General features: G+C 37.9%; 1 protein-coding gene across 1 annotated transcript in view; it reads right to left on the minus strand.

Annotated features, from left to right (window-relative positions):
* LOC109430554 (dual specificity protein kinase splA) overlaps positions 1-15674 on the minus strand; it is a 341935-nt gene extending 326261 nt beyond the window's left edge. Inside the window, exon 1 of the mRNA XM_019706628.3 lies at positions 14329-15674. Within this exon, the coding sequence (XP_019562173.3) occupies positions 14329-14406 (78 nt within the window). The 5' untranslated portion in view covers positions 14407-15674. The remainder of the gene's footprint in view (positions 1-14328) is intronic.
* Between the last annotated feature and the right edge of the window lie 714 nt (positions 15675-16388).

The raw sequence follows: 16388 nt of genomic DNA on the forward strand, positions 1-16388 counted from the left end.
AATCAGTTCAAACATTTAAGCTTCCAAGACCATCAGCACTATGTAGTAGCAATGTAGTTAGCGATTGTGGTTGTCGTTCGGAAGCCAGTGATAAATCGAGTATATTTCTACTTCCTTATACACACGTACTCGATAAGCACTACTTGGGACAGCATATCTGCATATCCGTTTGGACCCTTCTCAGAACATTCATTCATCGTAATGCATCTCCGGTCTATATCTACCGGACAACTGGTAAAGTAGGGTACTACATTCTTTCTTCTCTTCTAAAATTATATATTTTTTTAAATGAAAATGTGAACTTCACTCATATTGTCCTAAGTATTTGAACCGAACGATAAGTAAAAGAAGTTAAAACAAGTAAGAAAATGATAAGATTTACGTTGAAAGTTTCATATTGCAAACAAACCCATCGATACTTTTGTGCATGAGTCGAAGTAGTGCCCAACCCTATCTCCACCAATGCAATGTGTGGGACGCAACTCTTTCTTTTTCCACGAATCAGGACCGGAACGCATGCTCTCGTGCTGCAGATAAAAGACCAGCCTCTCCTAGTAGTGGACAGTAGATTTGCGTGGCCTGAAGACAATATGTGTTATCGCTTTCAGCAGCAGACGAGACCTCGAAACGGACGCTGATAAAATCCAATACGTTCAACCGTTACAGTCACTAGTCAGTCAGTGGTGGTGACCAGGTTTCGTCTCGGATGAGTAATTGTTTCATCCGGCTTCGATCGGGACCAAATCCGGAGCACAAACATTCCTCATTAGCTGATCCCTCGGCTTCGGCCGGAATAAGAAGTCGATTAATTGCCATAAATCGAATTAATGCTTCCTGGTCTTCCATGCAGTGTTCCTTTCTCCTGGATCACAACAAAAAGAAACCCTAAGAGACGCGGGGATTCCGTCTTTCAAAGGTATTATATTTTTTAATCCAGTTTTATTAAAGCGCACGCTCTCTGTCATTCCCATTCCCGGGCAGACAGACTCGGGTTCGGAAGGTCGAAAATCCTTGCCGAACGTTTTGTCACACACATCACACCCCGGTAAAAACGAATGACGCCGGAAAGCGAACAGAGATAGATGTGTGAAGGCAACATAAAAGGTAAATACCCATTTAACACATTTCCGAACGCAGATAGGTACAGAGAGCAACAAGCAGACAAATATCACCCAGGATAAACCGAAGCAGAAGCGTCATAAATTATGTTTCGGTTTCATCTTATTGCATTTCGTGTTTCTGGGCCGGCGGACAAGACAAGAAAGGCATGGTGTACTGTAGAAGTGCAGATAATCCAGAGTCGGAAGAAGCAACCGAGCAATATAAACAAGGACTCGCGCAGCGTGTCGGTGTTCGGCCGTTTCTTCGGGATTCCGGTGATCAGGGACCACGTTGATCCTTTCTTTTATCGCTTGCTTGGTTTGCTTGGTCAGCCGTGTCACTGACTGATGATGCGTTTATGAGGGCAAACGAGAGCAAATTGTTGACAGTAGCGTTGATTGATAATGTGATGCTGGTGATTCCAGTTCTTACTGAGCAGAATTTGTCGTAAAGGATTCAAAACATTCAGAAGTTTTCTTTTTCTGTGATCATGAGTCTCCTATATTTCTCTTAGATTATTAAGGAATTATTGGAAGAACATCATCAATATTTTCCTGGAGAATTCATTCACCTTGTCAAAAACCCCAGCGATCTAGGGAGTTCATCCGAACACTTTTTATAGTTTGGTACACCGTTAATCATTGATTTCTACTATTCATTCTTCAGCAATCAAGTTGGACCAATTAACAACATGCCGAAATACAGCCATGTATTGCTCATTTTATAATATTCATGCCTATAAATGGTATAAAGTCTGCACTTTGAAACAACAGTAGCAAACAATCAGCTAATCCATTTCAAAAGAATTCATTTTTCAATGGGATTATCCTGCCCATCCAATTCAGAAGTCAAGCTCAATCAAATTGCCCAACCAACAACGTTCATCCCGTGCTAATATGCATAGAAAGGGATAAAGACTCAACTCAAACTCCAAACACTATGATGCAGCCTAGATGCAGGTAAAAACCGGACAACTTCTTCCGAACACCCACTTGACTCCGCATGCTTATTCCGTTCGTCCTTTTGACGTTACCTTCTTGGTGTCCTCGTTTTTCATTCACAGTCGGTAAGGTGGGTTTGTCCGAAAAACAAATCTGAAATGGCACAATCTGTGCCTTCATGTGACAACCCGAAACCAAAATGATCAACAGTTTTTGTAACATATCGCGTCTGTCTCTTCGAAACGGTACAATAAGTTCTTATCATGCACGCCGCTTTAGATATAGCGCCAATTACATACTATATGGAAGGCGAACGACTGCAGTGCGCCTCGTCACCCAGCCTAAAGCTCTCTGTAAGTGTATAAGAATATAAGAAAACCCTCCTTTCGGTTTGCGCCTGGTGCGATCATCGCAGTCAAATTGTTTGACTAGTGATTTGTTGTTTTCTGGTCCCCCTCGACTAGCCCCATCCAACTCCCCACGTCAGGGATAGGGGTTATGATATAGAGAGAGGGAATAACCGGACCTCGCGTGTTTGTACACACTGTGACGAGACTTATCGTCCCATTATGGGGAAACTTGTGGCCAATACAGCTTGGTGTTTGTTCCGGGAATCCACCGGAAGTGCTTTCACACAGATGGTGTTGCATTTCGACGAGCTATTGTTCGGTTTGAGGTGCGATAAGCCGAATCTGAAGCCGAGCGGGATGGATGGATACATGTGTGGCAGCAGCGTACTAAGACGTAATAAATTAAGCAATGGGAAGCGCTAGCGAGCGCTGAGGGATAGTCATAAGATATTGAGCTGATTGTTTCTACGACGGCATTTGATAGTGAAGTGAAGTCAAAACAAAATAAAAGTTAAGTCAAAATGCAAACACATATTGCATGTGTAACTTATTTGAAAATGGACATATCTTTTCGAATTTTTTTCCAATAAAAATTGCAATAGCCCTGAAAAGTCTAAGCAAATTTCATGTAAGTATTCGCTAATCAAAGCACGATGTCATGTGGAAAGACAGATGCGAAGGCTTAAAGTATCCCAAGCGACCAAATGGATTCTACAAAGGTAGGTAGATAAAATTATCGAAACAGGCAAAATTGTCACTTTCCATAATATGCTCAGCTATGTAGGTGTAACTTTTCGTACAGTGCATAAACATTCTCAAATGTTCACTGTAGATCAACTAGCTGACTTTTAATAAGATTGGGTTATTTGGGTTACAATACTTCGTATACCAGTTCTAAAACGGACATTTGATAATTATGACTTATGCTACAATTGCTCTAACTTCATGATGATGATTATGATGATTGTGTACTCACAATCACCACAAGGATTGTCTAGGGTAGCAGCGTCATACCAGAACGGAATGATCTACTTGATGGTTTGGTAAACTGAAGCACTGCAGACCTTCGGAAAACAACATAATGGTTGTTTTCTCGTAACCAGTGAATCAAAATTCAACCATCGCGCAACAATAACGACAATGTCGCAACCAGAATTTGTTGCGACATTTTACCCAATGCGACATAGGTTTGTCCCAACTTGAACAGAATATGACAAATATCGTGCACCACGAGTTAAGAGATTTTCAAGCCTTTCATTGGGATTTTCGAGCGGTATCTTCGTGTCGGTAAACACTGCAACGCTGCAGAAGATGTATCATCAAGAAGTTTCGATTTTGGGTTAGTAATAATTGATTAATCACGAGTTGAAAAGTACGCAACAAACTCAGCTTCCGTTTTGTCTGCAACAAAAAAATTCGAGATCATGTCATTATCTGTTACCAGTTGGGATAAAGAGTAATCGCCACGTCTTCTTTGTCTCTTGTTTTGTGCCTTTTTTGTCTGACAATTCTCTTCACTGCTCGTAACAAAAGCTAGGCCAACCCATGAACATTTGTCCACCTAGAAAAAAATCATTTAATTTTAGGTGTCCTCAACCTGACATATACGAGCATCTTCAAAGACACAAATTTAGAGGTCAAAACAAGTAAATTTACATCTTTGAGGATATCACAAAATAAAACTCTATTAGTGTCTAACAATCGCTAGAACTGATTCGACAGATAAAACATATAAAAGTAAAATTTTGGCATGCATGGATTCTAACTCAGATCCGCTGGTTGTGAAGTACATCACTTACCTCCTGGCTATTTCACCGAGTTAGAAGACGGCTGATGAATATGATACTGAGTCTACGATTCTGGTGAAATTGGTTTGTTGACATCTAATCTACTTACATGATGCGCAAAAAATTGTGTCAAATTCGTGATTGAGTCTTGAAAATTTCAGATTTTTTTGGTGTGCAGTTCATTTAGCCTCCTTGAGTCACCACCCGAAATCCCCATGAATATGTCTTGTACAAATATAAAAGGGAACAACAAGGAACGAACTCAAGGGTTAATCAGCTAGTATTCTGTCTTTTCCTTTGGTGTCAGTATCCAATATATTTAGCATGCCCTCCAGACCATATTGAATGTTCACTCGGTGAGTCTTCGGTTGCCCAACGAAGAATAAACCGAAAAAATACAAATATGCAGGGCTGTTGCAGCTAGCGCGGATTTTACGTTTCGCACGGATTTCGCGCGATTTTGCTAATTACGGCGCGGATTTTGCGGAAATGGTTTTCAAATGCACTAACACATTTAGACATAAAGTTCAACACAGTCAGAAAAATATTCAAATTAGAGTTGTGTAATATTGAGCTTAAGCAAAAAACAACGTGAATGTACCTAGCTTGGACTACTAGATAAGTTGCTTTGCTCTAAAAGCTCAGTTTGAAAATAAAAACAGAATCATGGCAAGATGTCTGAAATAATTCGAGTCATCAACCTCTGAAATTTGTTTTGTGGAATTTGCGAAAAAAAAAAACGTAATCCGGAAATTCTGGGAAAACATTTGGTGGAGTTTTGTAGTCCCGTTTTACAGAATCTCGTAAATTAATAAATTTGTTTTGTAGACTGTGTGTGTCTAGAAAAAAATAAATCTAATTGGTTTTCTGACACAGTATGTCGGTAATTTCCTGAAAACACGTAAGACGTTCTGGAGATTTTAAAGAAATTCATAGAAAAAGCTTTAGAAAAACTCTAGATAGAAATTAGAATATTAAACATAATAATTTCTAGCGAAAGTTAAAAAAACATGATTTTCTTGATTCATTTTATAAGAGTTCCAAAATGACGGAATCGACAAAAATTTTCTAAATCAAGTAACAGTGGAACTTCTGTCATTTTTTTTTTGTTAAAAACTAATACAACTATCCTGACAATACGTAAACAAACTGCTGCAGTCATGATGAAATTTCTCTTGGATTTCGAATCGAAGCACTCGTTGGTCGCACAGTTATTAAAGGGTTTCTTGGTGATTTTTTGGAGGATTTTTTTGCAGAATACATGAATAAATCGTCAATGTTTTCTGAGGTGATTTTTGCTGAAATCTTCATTAAATTTCCAAGGGTTATGTGTGAATAGAAACTCTTTTCATAAAATTTTCTTGGATTAATACTTTTTCCATATATTTTGCTCAATGTTAAAACTTTGAAAGACATTTTTCAGTTCATCCTTTTACATAATTATTTCTCTTTGGTATAAATGTTTTGATGATGTAATTAAAAAAATTGCACTCGTATAATTCCATTTGTATCTTCACAAAATAAGTGTCTGCAGAAAGTAATTCATGAATTTCTCAAAAAGTTTCTGAAAATTTTTATGCAATTTTCCCGAGCTAGCTTTGTTGACTTACTCTAGTTTTTTTTAGGATTTCTACCATTATGTTGGCTATAAATTATTTCTAAAGCTTTGTCAAGAATGCTTCTTTTTCCAAACTGTTGCAGTTAACAACAAATTTTATTCTAATAAAATAGTAAACACGCTGATTGATTTTTATTTCAATTAAAAAAAAACTTTAACCTATCTTCCACATTTTTAAACTTTAAAGTAATAAATTTATGAATAGAAATACTCTTCATATGTATTGCAAGAAATGTCACAAATACCTAGTTGATTTTCTCTGAAAAGCTCTGACTTTATATGAGATTGATTCATCAAAACTATATGTTTTTGTACTGGCGCGGATTTGGTGGCCTCGGCGCGGATTTTATATGGCTAGGCGCGGATGTTGCGGTTTCCAAATCGACACTTTTGTAACAGCCCTGAATATGCGAACAGACAACCCGACGAACCGAAAGAAAATCACTCAGATGCAGCAGTAGCGAATTCCTCCAACACATGCAAAAACACAATCCGATGAACCGAAACACAATTACTGGAATGCAGCAGCAGCGACCTCCTGCATCCACTTCCCCAAAAATGTCCGGGAATCGGATTTGAGGATTAATTAACTAATTAATTAATCACTAGGAAAACTACGATTAACAAAAGTAACGTTTATTCGGTAGCGTGGATACGTTTACAAGACGTATAAGCGAAATGATATACACACTAAGAAAAAGTTACTCTAAAAAGAGCAAGATTAACACAAATTTGATTTAAACTAAAACAGCTCACTTTTTAGTCTTTTCCTACGCATGAATACAAATATTTGGGAAGATCAATCAGTGAATTATCCAATCTATAGTCCAAGATACTCGGAGGGGGGTCTCCTGTTAGCCTAGTTGTTAAGGCTATGGATCGCCAATCCAGAGACGGCGAGTTCGATTCCCGTTCCGGTCGGGTAAATTTCCTCGACTCCCTGGGCGTCGTGGTACATCATTGTACTTGCCTCACAATATTCAAACTCATGCAGTGGCAGGCAAAGAAAGCCCTTCAATTAATAACTGTGGAGCTGCACGAAGAACACTAAGTCGAAGCGAGACAGGCCAAGTCTCGGTAAGAACGTAAAGCCATAAGGAAGAAGAAGAAGAAGAAGAATAAGAAGAAGAAGAAGAAGATACTCGGAGGTACCTTCTAACTGGAAATACATAGGTTCCAGAAGGCCATTTTTATTCAGTCAGTGGTGTCATCGAGGTTACTCCAAGTTACTCAGTGAGTAACCAGCTTTTAAGATAGAAAAAAAATCTTTTAAAAATCGCCTAACTAGTTTTGACCAAGTTTTTGCGCCCTCGCGTAAAAATTACTGTGATATTGGGTACTTTCTTCCGCTCTCAAAAATATAAGGAAATCTACTATGTGATTTTATATATGTTCACGGAATGGGGAATTTTTCTTCCCTTTGTTCTAGGTATAAAAAAATCAACTCTTTTTCGATATCAATGCGTCTACATAAAACTTCCTCCCTGATATTTACATTTTCGTTTGCGGTCCCATTCGTTATCGTGTACGAAAAAAAGCAGCTATGAGAGCTTCAAATAGCGGAAGTACTTCTTATATTATATTATGTAATCACTACACACATGTGATTTTTTTTTAAAGAAATTGCGTCCTCATAAATATGAAAAAGGTAGCCTTTGCTTTATTCATAGATTTGTGCTTCCCCGCATTTAAAGAAAAATGACCTTGTTCATACTGGGAAATTTTTATTTCGCCCTCTGGAATATATTAAAATTATGCTTCAAAAGATTATTTTAGAATTTTTTCATGGGTGGCATCAAAAATTTATCCAAAAATTCCTTCAGATCTTGATTGGACCATAAATTCTTCTAGTAATTGATACAGAATTTCCTCTATAGGATCCTCCAGGAATTTCTTCAAAATTCCTCAAGAAGAACTTCTATTGGATTCCTCAGAAGTTTTTTCAGAAATCAGGAAATTATCCACGGATTTATTCGGAAATGCTTTCAGCGAGTTCTTCAGAAAATCAAAAGTTTAGAATTCCTCCAAATATTTCTTCAAGGATTTCTTTAGAAAAACTTTCAGACTCCTTTATTTTCAAAACTTCCTCGGCAAATTCTTCCAGGGGCTTTATAAAGATTTCCTTGAAGGTTCCTCTGGAAGTTCTTTATGAGATTCTTACATAAATTTGTCCAAGGATTTCTTCTAGAAGTCTTCTATGCATTTCTTCCAAAATTGCTTCGGAAATTCCTTCACGAATTCGGTCTAAAAATCTACAATCTTAAATTTGACCGGAGATTTTTTAAGAAACTTCTCAACAGTGTCCTTCAGCCATTACCTCGATAATTTCTACGGAAATTTCTCCAAAAAATCAAAAATCCTCCGGGGATTGCTTTAGATATTCTTCTGGGGATTCGTTTAGAAAATTATTCTGGAATTTTTGCAGGAAATGCTTCAGAATTTCCTACAGGTATTCCTTCAGAAATTCTTTCAAAAATTTATTCATAAATTCTTCCAGTGGTTTCTTCCGAAATCTTTGAGAGATTCCTCGAATAATTCGTACACATATTTCTTTAAGAAGTCCATCAGAAATCAGTTCAGGAATTGCTCCGTGGATTCCATTGATATTTCCCACAGGTATGTGGCAAGGAATTTCTCTAACGATTCATCCAAAAATACTCTAGGAGTACCTCCATCCTCCATAGATTCTTGCATATTTACTTTTAATAATTCGGTCAAGAATTCCTGCAAAAATCTGCAAGGGTTCATATAGCATTTCCTAACTTGCTAGATCCAGCATTTTCTCAAAGGATAACTTTACACGGATTCTCGAGGGATTTATTCATAAATATTTCCTAGGAAATTTTACAGGAATTCATTTAGATTTCAAGAGTTTTTTTTCTGTGAATCTTTACAAAAGCTTATTTATTATTTCTTCAAAAATACGTACGGTAATTAAAGTATTTGTCCACGACTTTTTCTAAACAAAAAATTTCAATGTTTTTTCCACCAATTTAACAAAGATTTCCTCGAGGAAATTTTCCAACTATTTATTCAGGAAGTAGAAATTCATCCAGCGATTTCTTCAAGTACACCCCTGGGATTATTTAGAACTTCCTCTAGTGATCCATACACGTGTTCTTCCTGAGATTCCACAAGGATTCTATTGAAGATTTCTTCAGAAATTACTCCAAGGATTTTGTCTGAAATGCCTGCTTGGATTGATTCTGATAATCCTTAAGGAATTTCTTTAAAAATATCTGCAAAACTTCAGAACTTTAGCGATGTCTTCAAGAATTTGAGGAAGGGTTTAAAAAAAATTCTTTGCCATTTTCAGAAATTCCTCTAAAAAATTCTTCATAATTCGCAAAAAGATTCTTTCAATGGTACCTCCGAGAATTCCTGGAAATAGTTCTTAAAACACTCCAACATAAATTCTAACAAGGTTTTTTTTGGGAATTGCTTCTGTGGTTCCGTCAAAAACATATACTGAATATCTTTAGGAGATTCCTACTGGAATTGATTCAGTCATTTCTCCAGTTTATTTTTTGTAGCAATTCTTCCACAAATTGCAAAAAAAATACGAACTCTTCAAAGAATCTCCTGGAGGATTGTCTGAAGAAATCCCTTAAAAAGCTTCTGATGATACCTTACGAAATTTCCAGAAGAAATTTCCAAAGGGAATCGAAGCAACTTCAAAAGGAATTTCTGGACGAATGTCTGAGACAATACATGAAAAACTTCTTAAGATATCTCCTTAATTAAAAAAAAGAAAAGTTTCTAGAGAAAATTTTAGAGATTTTCCTGGAGAAATCAATAGGTTTCTGAAGGATACTCTGGAAAACTGTCTACAGATATCCTTGCAGAATACAAAAGACAAAAGAGTTGTTGAGCTGAGTGTGGATTGAGAATTTGATGTGTCACGAAGAATCGGAGAAAAAAGTTTTATAGTAAACAGGACTAATATGCGTGGAAAAGTTTCTTGAATATGTCCTTGAAAATGATAAGAAATAGAGTAATATTTGCAAGAATTACTGAGAGTATCTTTGGAGAAGTTCCTGATGCATCACAGGACAAATTTCTAAAATTTTGAATTTTCATGTTTTTGGCTCATTTTGAGTCATTTAATTAATACGTGCGGATCATGTTTTCTGAATACTGAATACCCTTGGAACGAATCATGAAATATTTTAAGAAATACATGAGCAATCCTTGAAGGGATTTCCTAAAGAATACCGGAAGAAAATCCTCGTGGAGGGTTTCAAGATGAATCGTTTGAGAAATTTCTTGAAAAATCCTGAAGGAGACCTAAGGATAATTCATGAGGAAATTCCTTCAAGAATCTCTGGAGGAATCCCTTGAGAAATTTTCAAAGAAATACATGGGCAAGAATAAAATAGAAGCATCTTTGAAAGATTTTTTGCAGCAATTATTCTGAGCAATCCTGCCGTATTCATTGCGCCAAATATTCAGCGAGTTGAAAGTAAATTTCTTTCAAAAACCCTGTGTTTTTCGTCGAATAACTTTCCTGGAAATGTTTAACCGTCAAAATAATCTTACTGTATTATAAACTAAGGTTTGGGGTACTGGTGACGGATGCATTCGGTATTTGACAGAAACGATCATAGATAGAATTGCATAATCAAGTATCCTAGCTGGAACCATGTCAAAAATAACACAGCGTAACAAAAACTAACTTTTGGTCTATCTCAAGAGCAAACTTATGTGTCTCTGATAGATTTTGGGCCGCTGAATCCGAATCCGGGCACAGATTTGCTCCAGCACGTCACAATTTGGAGCTGTACCCCAATTTATAGGGCAACATTTGCGATTTTGGGCTTTTTTGACTGCCAGCCATTAAACATGGATATATTTTTTTAAGCAATCAGAAGGTAAATTCATCAATTACCTTCTAAATTAACGACTCATGCAAAATATTGTGTTTTATCAAATTAAATTTGATAGATTTCAGCATTTTATGTTAGTAAGTAAACTTGCATGCAACTTTTGAAGGGTGATTTGTATGGGAAATATCGTACCTTACATTAATCGCCTAAAACTATCAAATTTGATCTGCTAAAACGAAGTATTTTGCGTGAGTCGTTAATTTAGATGTTGATTGGCCAATTTACCTTTTGGTTGTTAAAAAAATATTTCCATGCTTAATGGCTGACAGTTAAAAAAGCCCAAAATCGCATATTTTGCCCAATAAATTGAGGTATAGCTCAAAATTCTGACGTACTGGAGTAAATCTGAGCCCGGATTCGGATTCAGTGGCCCAAAATCGTGTCTTTTACAGTTTGCTAAGTTTGCTCTTGAGACAAAAAAAAATGTTGCGCTGTGTAATAAATATACAGACATTACATGATCAGAATACACTGAAGTTTTTTACGCGGTACAGCGTAAAAAACCGCGTTATTTAAAAAAAAAAACGTCGCAAAAAACCGTGTTATTTCAAAACTCGTCGTAAAAAAAACGAGTTTTTTTCAAAAACACGTGCAAAATAGTCAGGATTACATCTACGCGACTTGACTTTTCTATGACGTTTTTTACACGGTATCATTACCGTCGTAAAAAAACTTCAGTGTACTGTTTTTTGTTTTCGAAATCAAAGTTTAGTATCGCAAATTGAACTTTTCCGCATTTTTTTCATGATGGAAAGTGTTGCCAGAGATTTGCATAAAAACCAACGACAGCAAAGTGACCAAAGGTTTGTAAAAATAGTTAGTAAGTATAAACAAAACTTTATTTTACAAAATTACGCAGTCCAGGATTTAGGAGAGCTGTAAAACTCTTGAATTGTCGTTAGGTTGTCTGTTGTTGACTGCTCTGTGTATGAATATCATCGGCAAACGCGCGTCCGAAGTCTTATCTGCATTGACCCGAGTTTTTCACGATTCTCTAGAATTGCAGTTTGTAAACTTGTTTAAGCCATATCACATATATTTTATTGCAACTAATACTGCATAAGTCATAGATTCACTAGTAATATCGTCCGACATTTTTTTTCAACTTAATTCAAGTGATTGAGTCCTCATTGCACAGTGCATGAAATTAAACCTTCTGTCACAGAAAAGAGACGTAACACTAAGAACAAATTTCATTAAAAAACATCGTCATGAAAACGTAATCGCCCAATGCTAAACGTACTGTGTTTGACCGGACCGCCACTAGATGGCGGTAGTGAGCAAACGTCAAACAGGAGCAAAAGCGATACCAGTGCTGCGAGTAGTCAATCGACCTACTACTGAATATTTGAATCAACCGTTAAAAAGGTGATCGAAGGGAGGCGATGAGAGTGTGACGTCTGTTTCTATGCTTCTGTGCACGGATGGCATTCCGCAATGCGCGAGTTTTAGAAGGTTAAACAACTACAAAACTATTGATTTTTTTTTTTGTTTAGAGAGACTTTACCTCTAGGGCATTTGTCTCTGATGCTTTATAAACTATTGATTTTAGAAATTCGGTGTATTCGGTAACGTTTCTTGATATGATAACGCGCATATTTACCATAATGAGTACAGTGAATAATCCACTTAAAAGTGGGATGGAAAAGCAATTTCTGAAAATTAGAAACTATGTTTCTCCAGCAAAGTTGTAGATACATTTATTATAATACTCACAATCTTGGAATTTAGAACGTTTTTCATGTATAACTCCTTGAAACTAGTTGTTCGAGTTTAACGTTTGATCGTGGTATTTTCAATGTTCCAATTTTTCTTCTACAAAGTTGTAAGGAATACAAAAGCACATGTTTTTACCGAAGACGTCTAGTCTCTATCTTTCAGAGGAAAAAAGTTAATGTTGATTTTCTGTGTATTTTAGGTAATTTTTCACCCTGCTGCTGCTGGGATCTTGGCAGCAGAAACTTACATGCTTTCACTATCACGTAGTTGTATAATTGAAAAAACTTCTGTACGTTTTAGTTCAAATGGTAATGTTTTTGCAGAACAAACAACTTATGTTATTCCCCTTTGTCACTATTGATGATTCTTTTCTTCTACTTGCCATAGCATTTTTTTTTTCAAATTTACTCTTTTTCTTCTCTCGTATGCCTCTACGTTAGCACTGGAAGGCCTGCCTCTCTTCTACTTAGTGTTCTTTGAGCACTTCCACAGTTATTAATTGAATATTGTATATTGTGAAGTAAGCATAACGATAAACTATGCCCAGAGAGTTGGGAAAATTTTCCCGACCGGAACGGGAATCGAACCCGCCGTCTCCGGAATGGTGACCCATAGCCGTAATTAGTAGGCTAACTGGAGACCTCAAATTTACGTGGTATCATTTTCCAAATAGGTATTTACTTGTGTTTAGTTTTTTTTTATTTTCTTCTACGCTAGAGCGTTTGTTTCATATGCTGTTAAGCAGCTGCTTTTGTTAGTAGGGATGTGCCATTAGAATGAGTTCGCAATAATGACGTTTTGCCACTCTTATCTAAGATTATACAGAAAAAAGTATTTTAACATTTTGCTTTCGAATTGGAACAAAGTAAGTGTCTTCTTAGGCCTTATCAATTTCGGTCAAGTTTTCACTGAGCATATGAATATGAAAGCCTGAAACAGCAAATTCAAGTGGTAGGATTTTGGATATCTTGAGTTTGAATGAGATGTAATAGATGTTTGATTTATCCAAGTGGAATTACAATACTCTAATGGGAATTTTTCGGTTATATTTTAATCCAGCGAGCTAGTTTTTCATATGGAACAAGCTTACGGAATGCCCCAGCTATTTTGAACAAAACAACTATATAGCGGGCCAAACAGCTGAGATGGTAAATATAAGGAGCTGTATTAACAGCACTAAAATATTGTTTCCTAGCAATTCATCTTTCAAACTTATTAGCTATATGGCATATATGCACATATATGCACACATAAAACAGAATGCCGAGATCGGCTGTGCGGATCTCGGTTAAAGGTCATTTGCTGAGATCTCGGTTAAACGCTTGACGTTTAATGTTTGATGATAGCGGCACCCATGGGTGTTGCTATGAATAAACTTGACTTTTTGCTGATATCTCAGTTAAACTGCGATTGCCGAGTGCTCGGCTGTGCGGATCTCGGCAAAAGAATGAAAATTAGCCGAGCTCAACTGAGTGTGTGCATGACAATGATTCCATTGCGCCCTAATACAAAAGCATATTGTTCCAGTTTTATCCAAAATAACACAGATGCTTCCAAAACATAATGAGTCACACATAAAAAGGAATTGCAGCGGTTCTCATAATCTTCCAATACACGCCGAGGACCTGGATCGAATCCCACTCATGACAAAATAACAAAATGTGCTGATCCGACGGGAATCAAACACATCATCTTCGTATTGTTGGACACTTTTATCCCTATACTTTCTGGAAGACCTGTATTGCTTTAGATTAGTTGAAAAGTTTGTTTCGTTTCAGTATCAGAGGCACTTGAGCCATTACTAGTACATCGTAACAAATTTATTGAACGTCATTCTTACTGATGCACTATAAAGCATTGGAAAAACATGTCAGCAAGACCAATTGGATCGACTTATTTAATTATATCAACATCCCAAAAACTCACCTGTGCTCCAGCACTCGCTGCGACCCATGCTTCGGCGAAGGTTTCCATTGCACTCTGAAAATCCATGCCAAAGAACATGCACCCGTGCCTTGGAGGATTCAATTGTTCTGCCGTAACTTTTTCTCGATGCGCCAACAAATTTTCACTTCCCACTTAATCTTCCACTCGCAAATTAGCATTATCTGTTTCAGTTAGTAGATCGACAAACGTTGTTTCGCTCAGAAATAGTCACCTCACTAAAGCGTAATCTGCACTGCACTCACTGAGTTAACAAAAATATCACCATAAATTTGGGGAATCGGAAAAACAACTGCACAAATGCACCACTGTTGAATCTTCCTTCCAGCTTGATGCTGAGCTCGCCTGACTGTTCTTACGCGTTTCACGAATTAATGTTAAATGCATTAATTAACCCCCTCTTTAATCAGATTAAAAATTAACACAAAAACAAATTTATCATGTTTCGTTTCGCCGACGTCCGCTCCCCAGTGTGTCGTTACGCCCCAAACACATGTGTAGAGGGCTTGTTCGCGCGCTTGCTAGTGTCTTCCCCTCTACTGGGAGGGCTTGCGGAATTTACGAAGATCACAACAACGGCCCCCCTGAAGAAGGCCCCCGTCTCTGTTCAAAGCTGTGGAAGCGACAGCGCGAACGGTGTTCGTCGTTATATTGCCGGCTTAACTTAAGCCGCTGCTGTTTTTTCGCGTTTCTGATTCCGTCCGTTTCCAAAGATTAGCACAACACTGCTTTTACGTCTTTCACAAAATCCCGCAAAACAGATCATCATTTGCCGAAGTTAATTCTACGGGGGGAGGATTTGCGCTTAGTGCTGACCGGTTCGGCACAGACAACCGAAGAACTGCACCACCGTCCAAACCGGCTGTATCGACGAAACTGAATAACCTGTTCCGGAAAATCCATCCCAATCTCCCGAGTGCTGATAACACACACGCGGCGCTCAACCCGCGCGCGAAAGGGGGGGAAATCTCCGATCTTCGGTTCGTAGCAGGTGGAGAAGCACACTAGTTTGGGTGCGAAGCGGCCGACGATAAGCGTCTTACTACGTTCAATGTTGTCGCGCAACTAATAACCCACTGGTTTGGCACTGGCTGGCTGGCTCTGGTAGGTAGCTCAGCGCGAGGAAGGAGCGAGCAATACACAAACATTCCCGTCCCGCTTCCAGTTTATCCACACCATCAGCGACCCACACCGCATGGGCTCGGGGTGAAAAACAATGCTGCTGCAAGGCGCGCAGTTCCTACACTCCCAAAGAGTCCACGCGGCAAGGGCCAACAAGGAAAACAGTGCGAGAGAGAGTGCTGCAGTTGTCGAGTGGAACTCAGTTTTATCTATATCGGACGCTTTGAGCGAGCATTACCGGCAAATCAAGAGCGAGTAAGAGTTTTGGGTTGAAGGAAGGATTGGGAATGCTCAGAGTAATCCGATTGCTAATGGTATTGAGAGTGAGTGTTCTAGAGGTATGGTAGAAGTGACTTGAAAAATTGAGATAGATTTGACTGTTTCAGATTTGACTCCATGACTTGGATTACAGGGAAGTTAGGCTGGGCTCAAATTTAGATGGCAAGAATAAAAAGCGCCATTCAAATTTACGATTTGCTGGCAATGTTGACAAAAGTTATTTTTTATACCGTCGCGTCGTTCTGGGTGAGATTTGGCCTATGGAGGGTAACATTGGTGCATCGATCCTACAGATTCAATATATGTCAGAGAACCCGACGGTGGGTGCAAAGTATCTTAGAATAATGTACTTATGCTAGTAGTTCAGCACAAAAGTGGCTTTGCATTCCCGTCGTATTCTAAACGTGTGGAATAGTGGCCCAATGTCACCCAGCACGACGGTATTGTTAAAAATCAGACAGTTAATCGATTGGTAGGTAATGCACTATGTAATGTGAACGAAAAAGATAACTTTTCGAAAGTCTTTTATCCCCGAGCAGGAACGCATAACTGAAACATAACTGCAGCATACCAAAATCAGGTATCATACAAAAATGAGGTATTAGTCGGTTACCCAGGTATTGAAAATAACTCATCTTTGT

The sequence above is a fragment of the Aedes albopictus genome, chromosome 2, assembly GCF_035046485.1.
Source record: "Aedes albopictus strain Foshan chromosome 2, AalbF5, whole genome shotgun sequence".
Lineage (NCBI taxonomy): Eukaryota > Metazoa > Arthropoda > Insecta > Diptera > Culicidae > Aedes > Aedes albopictus.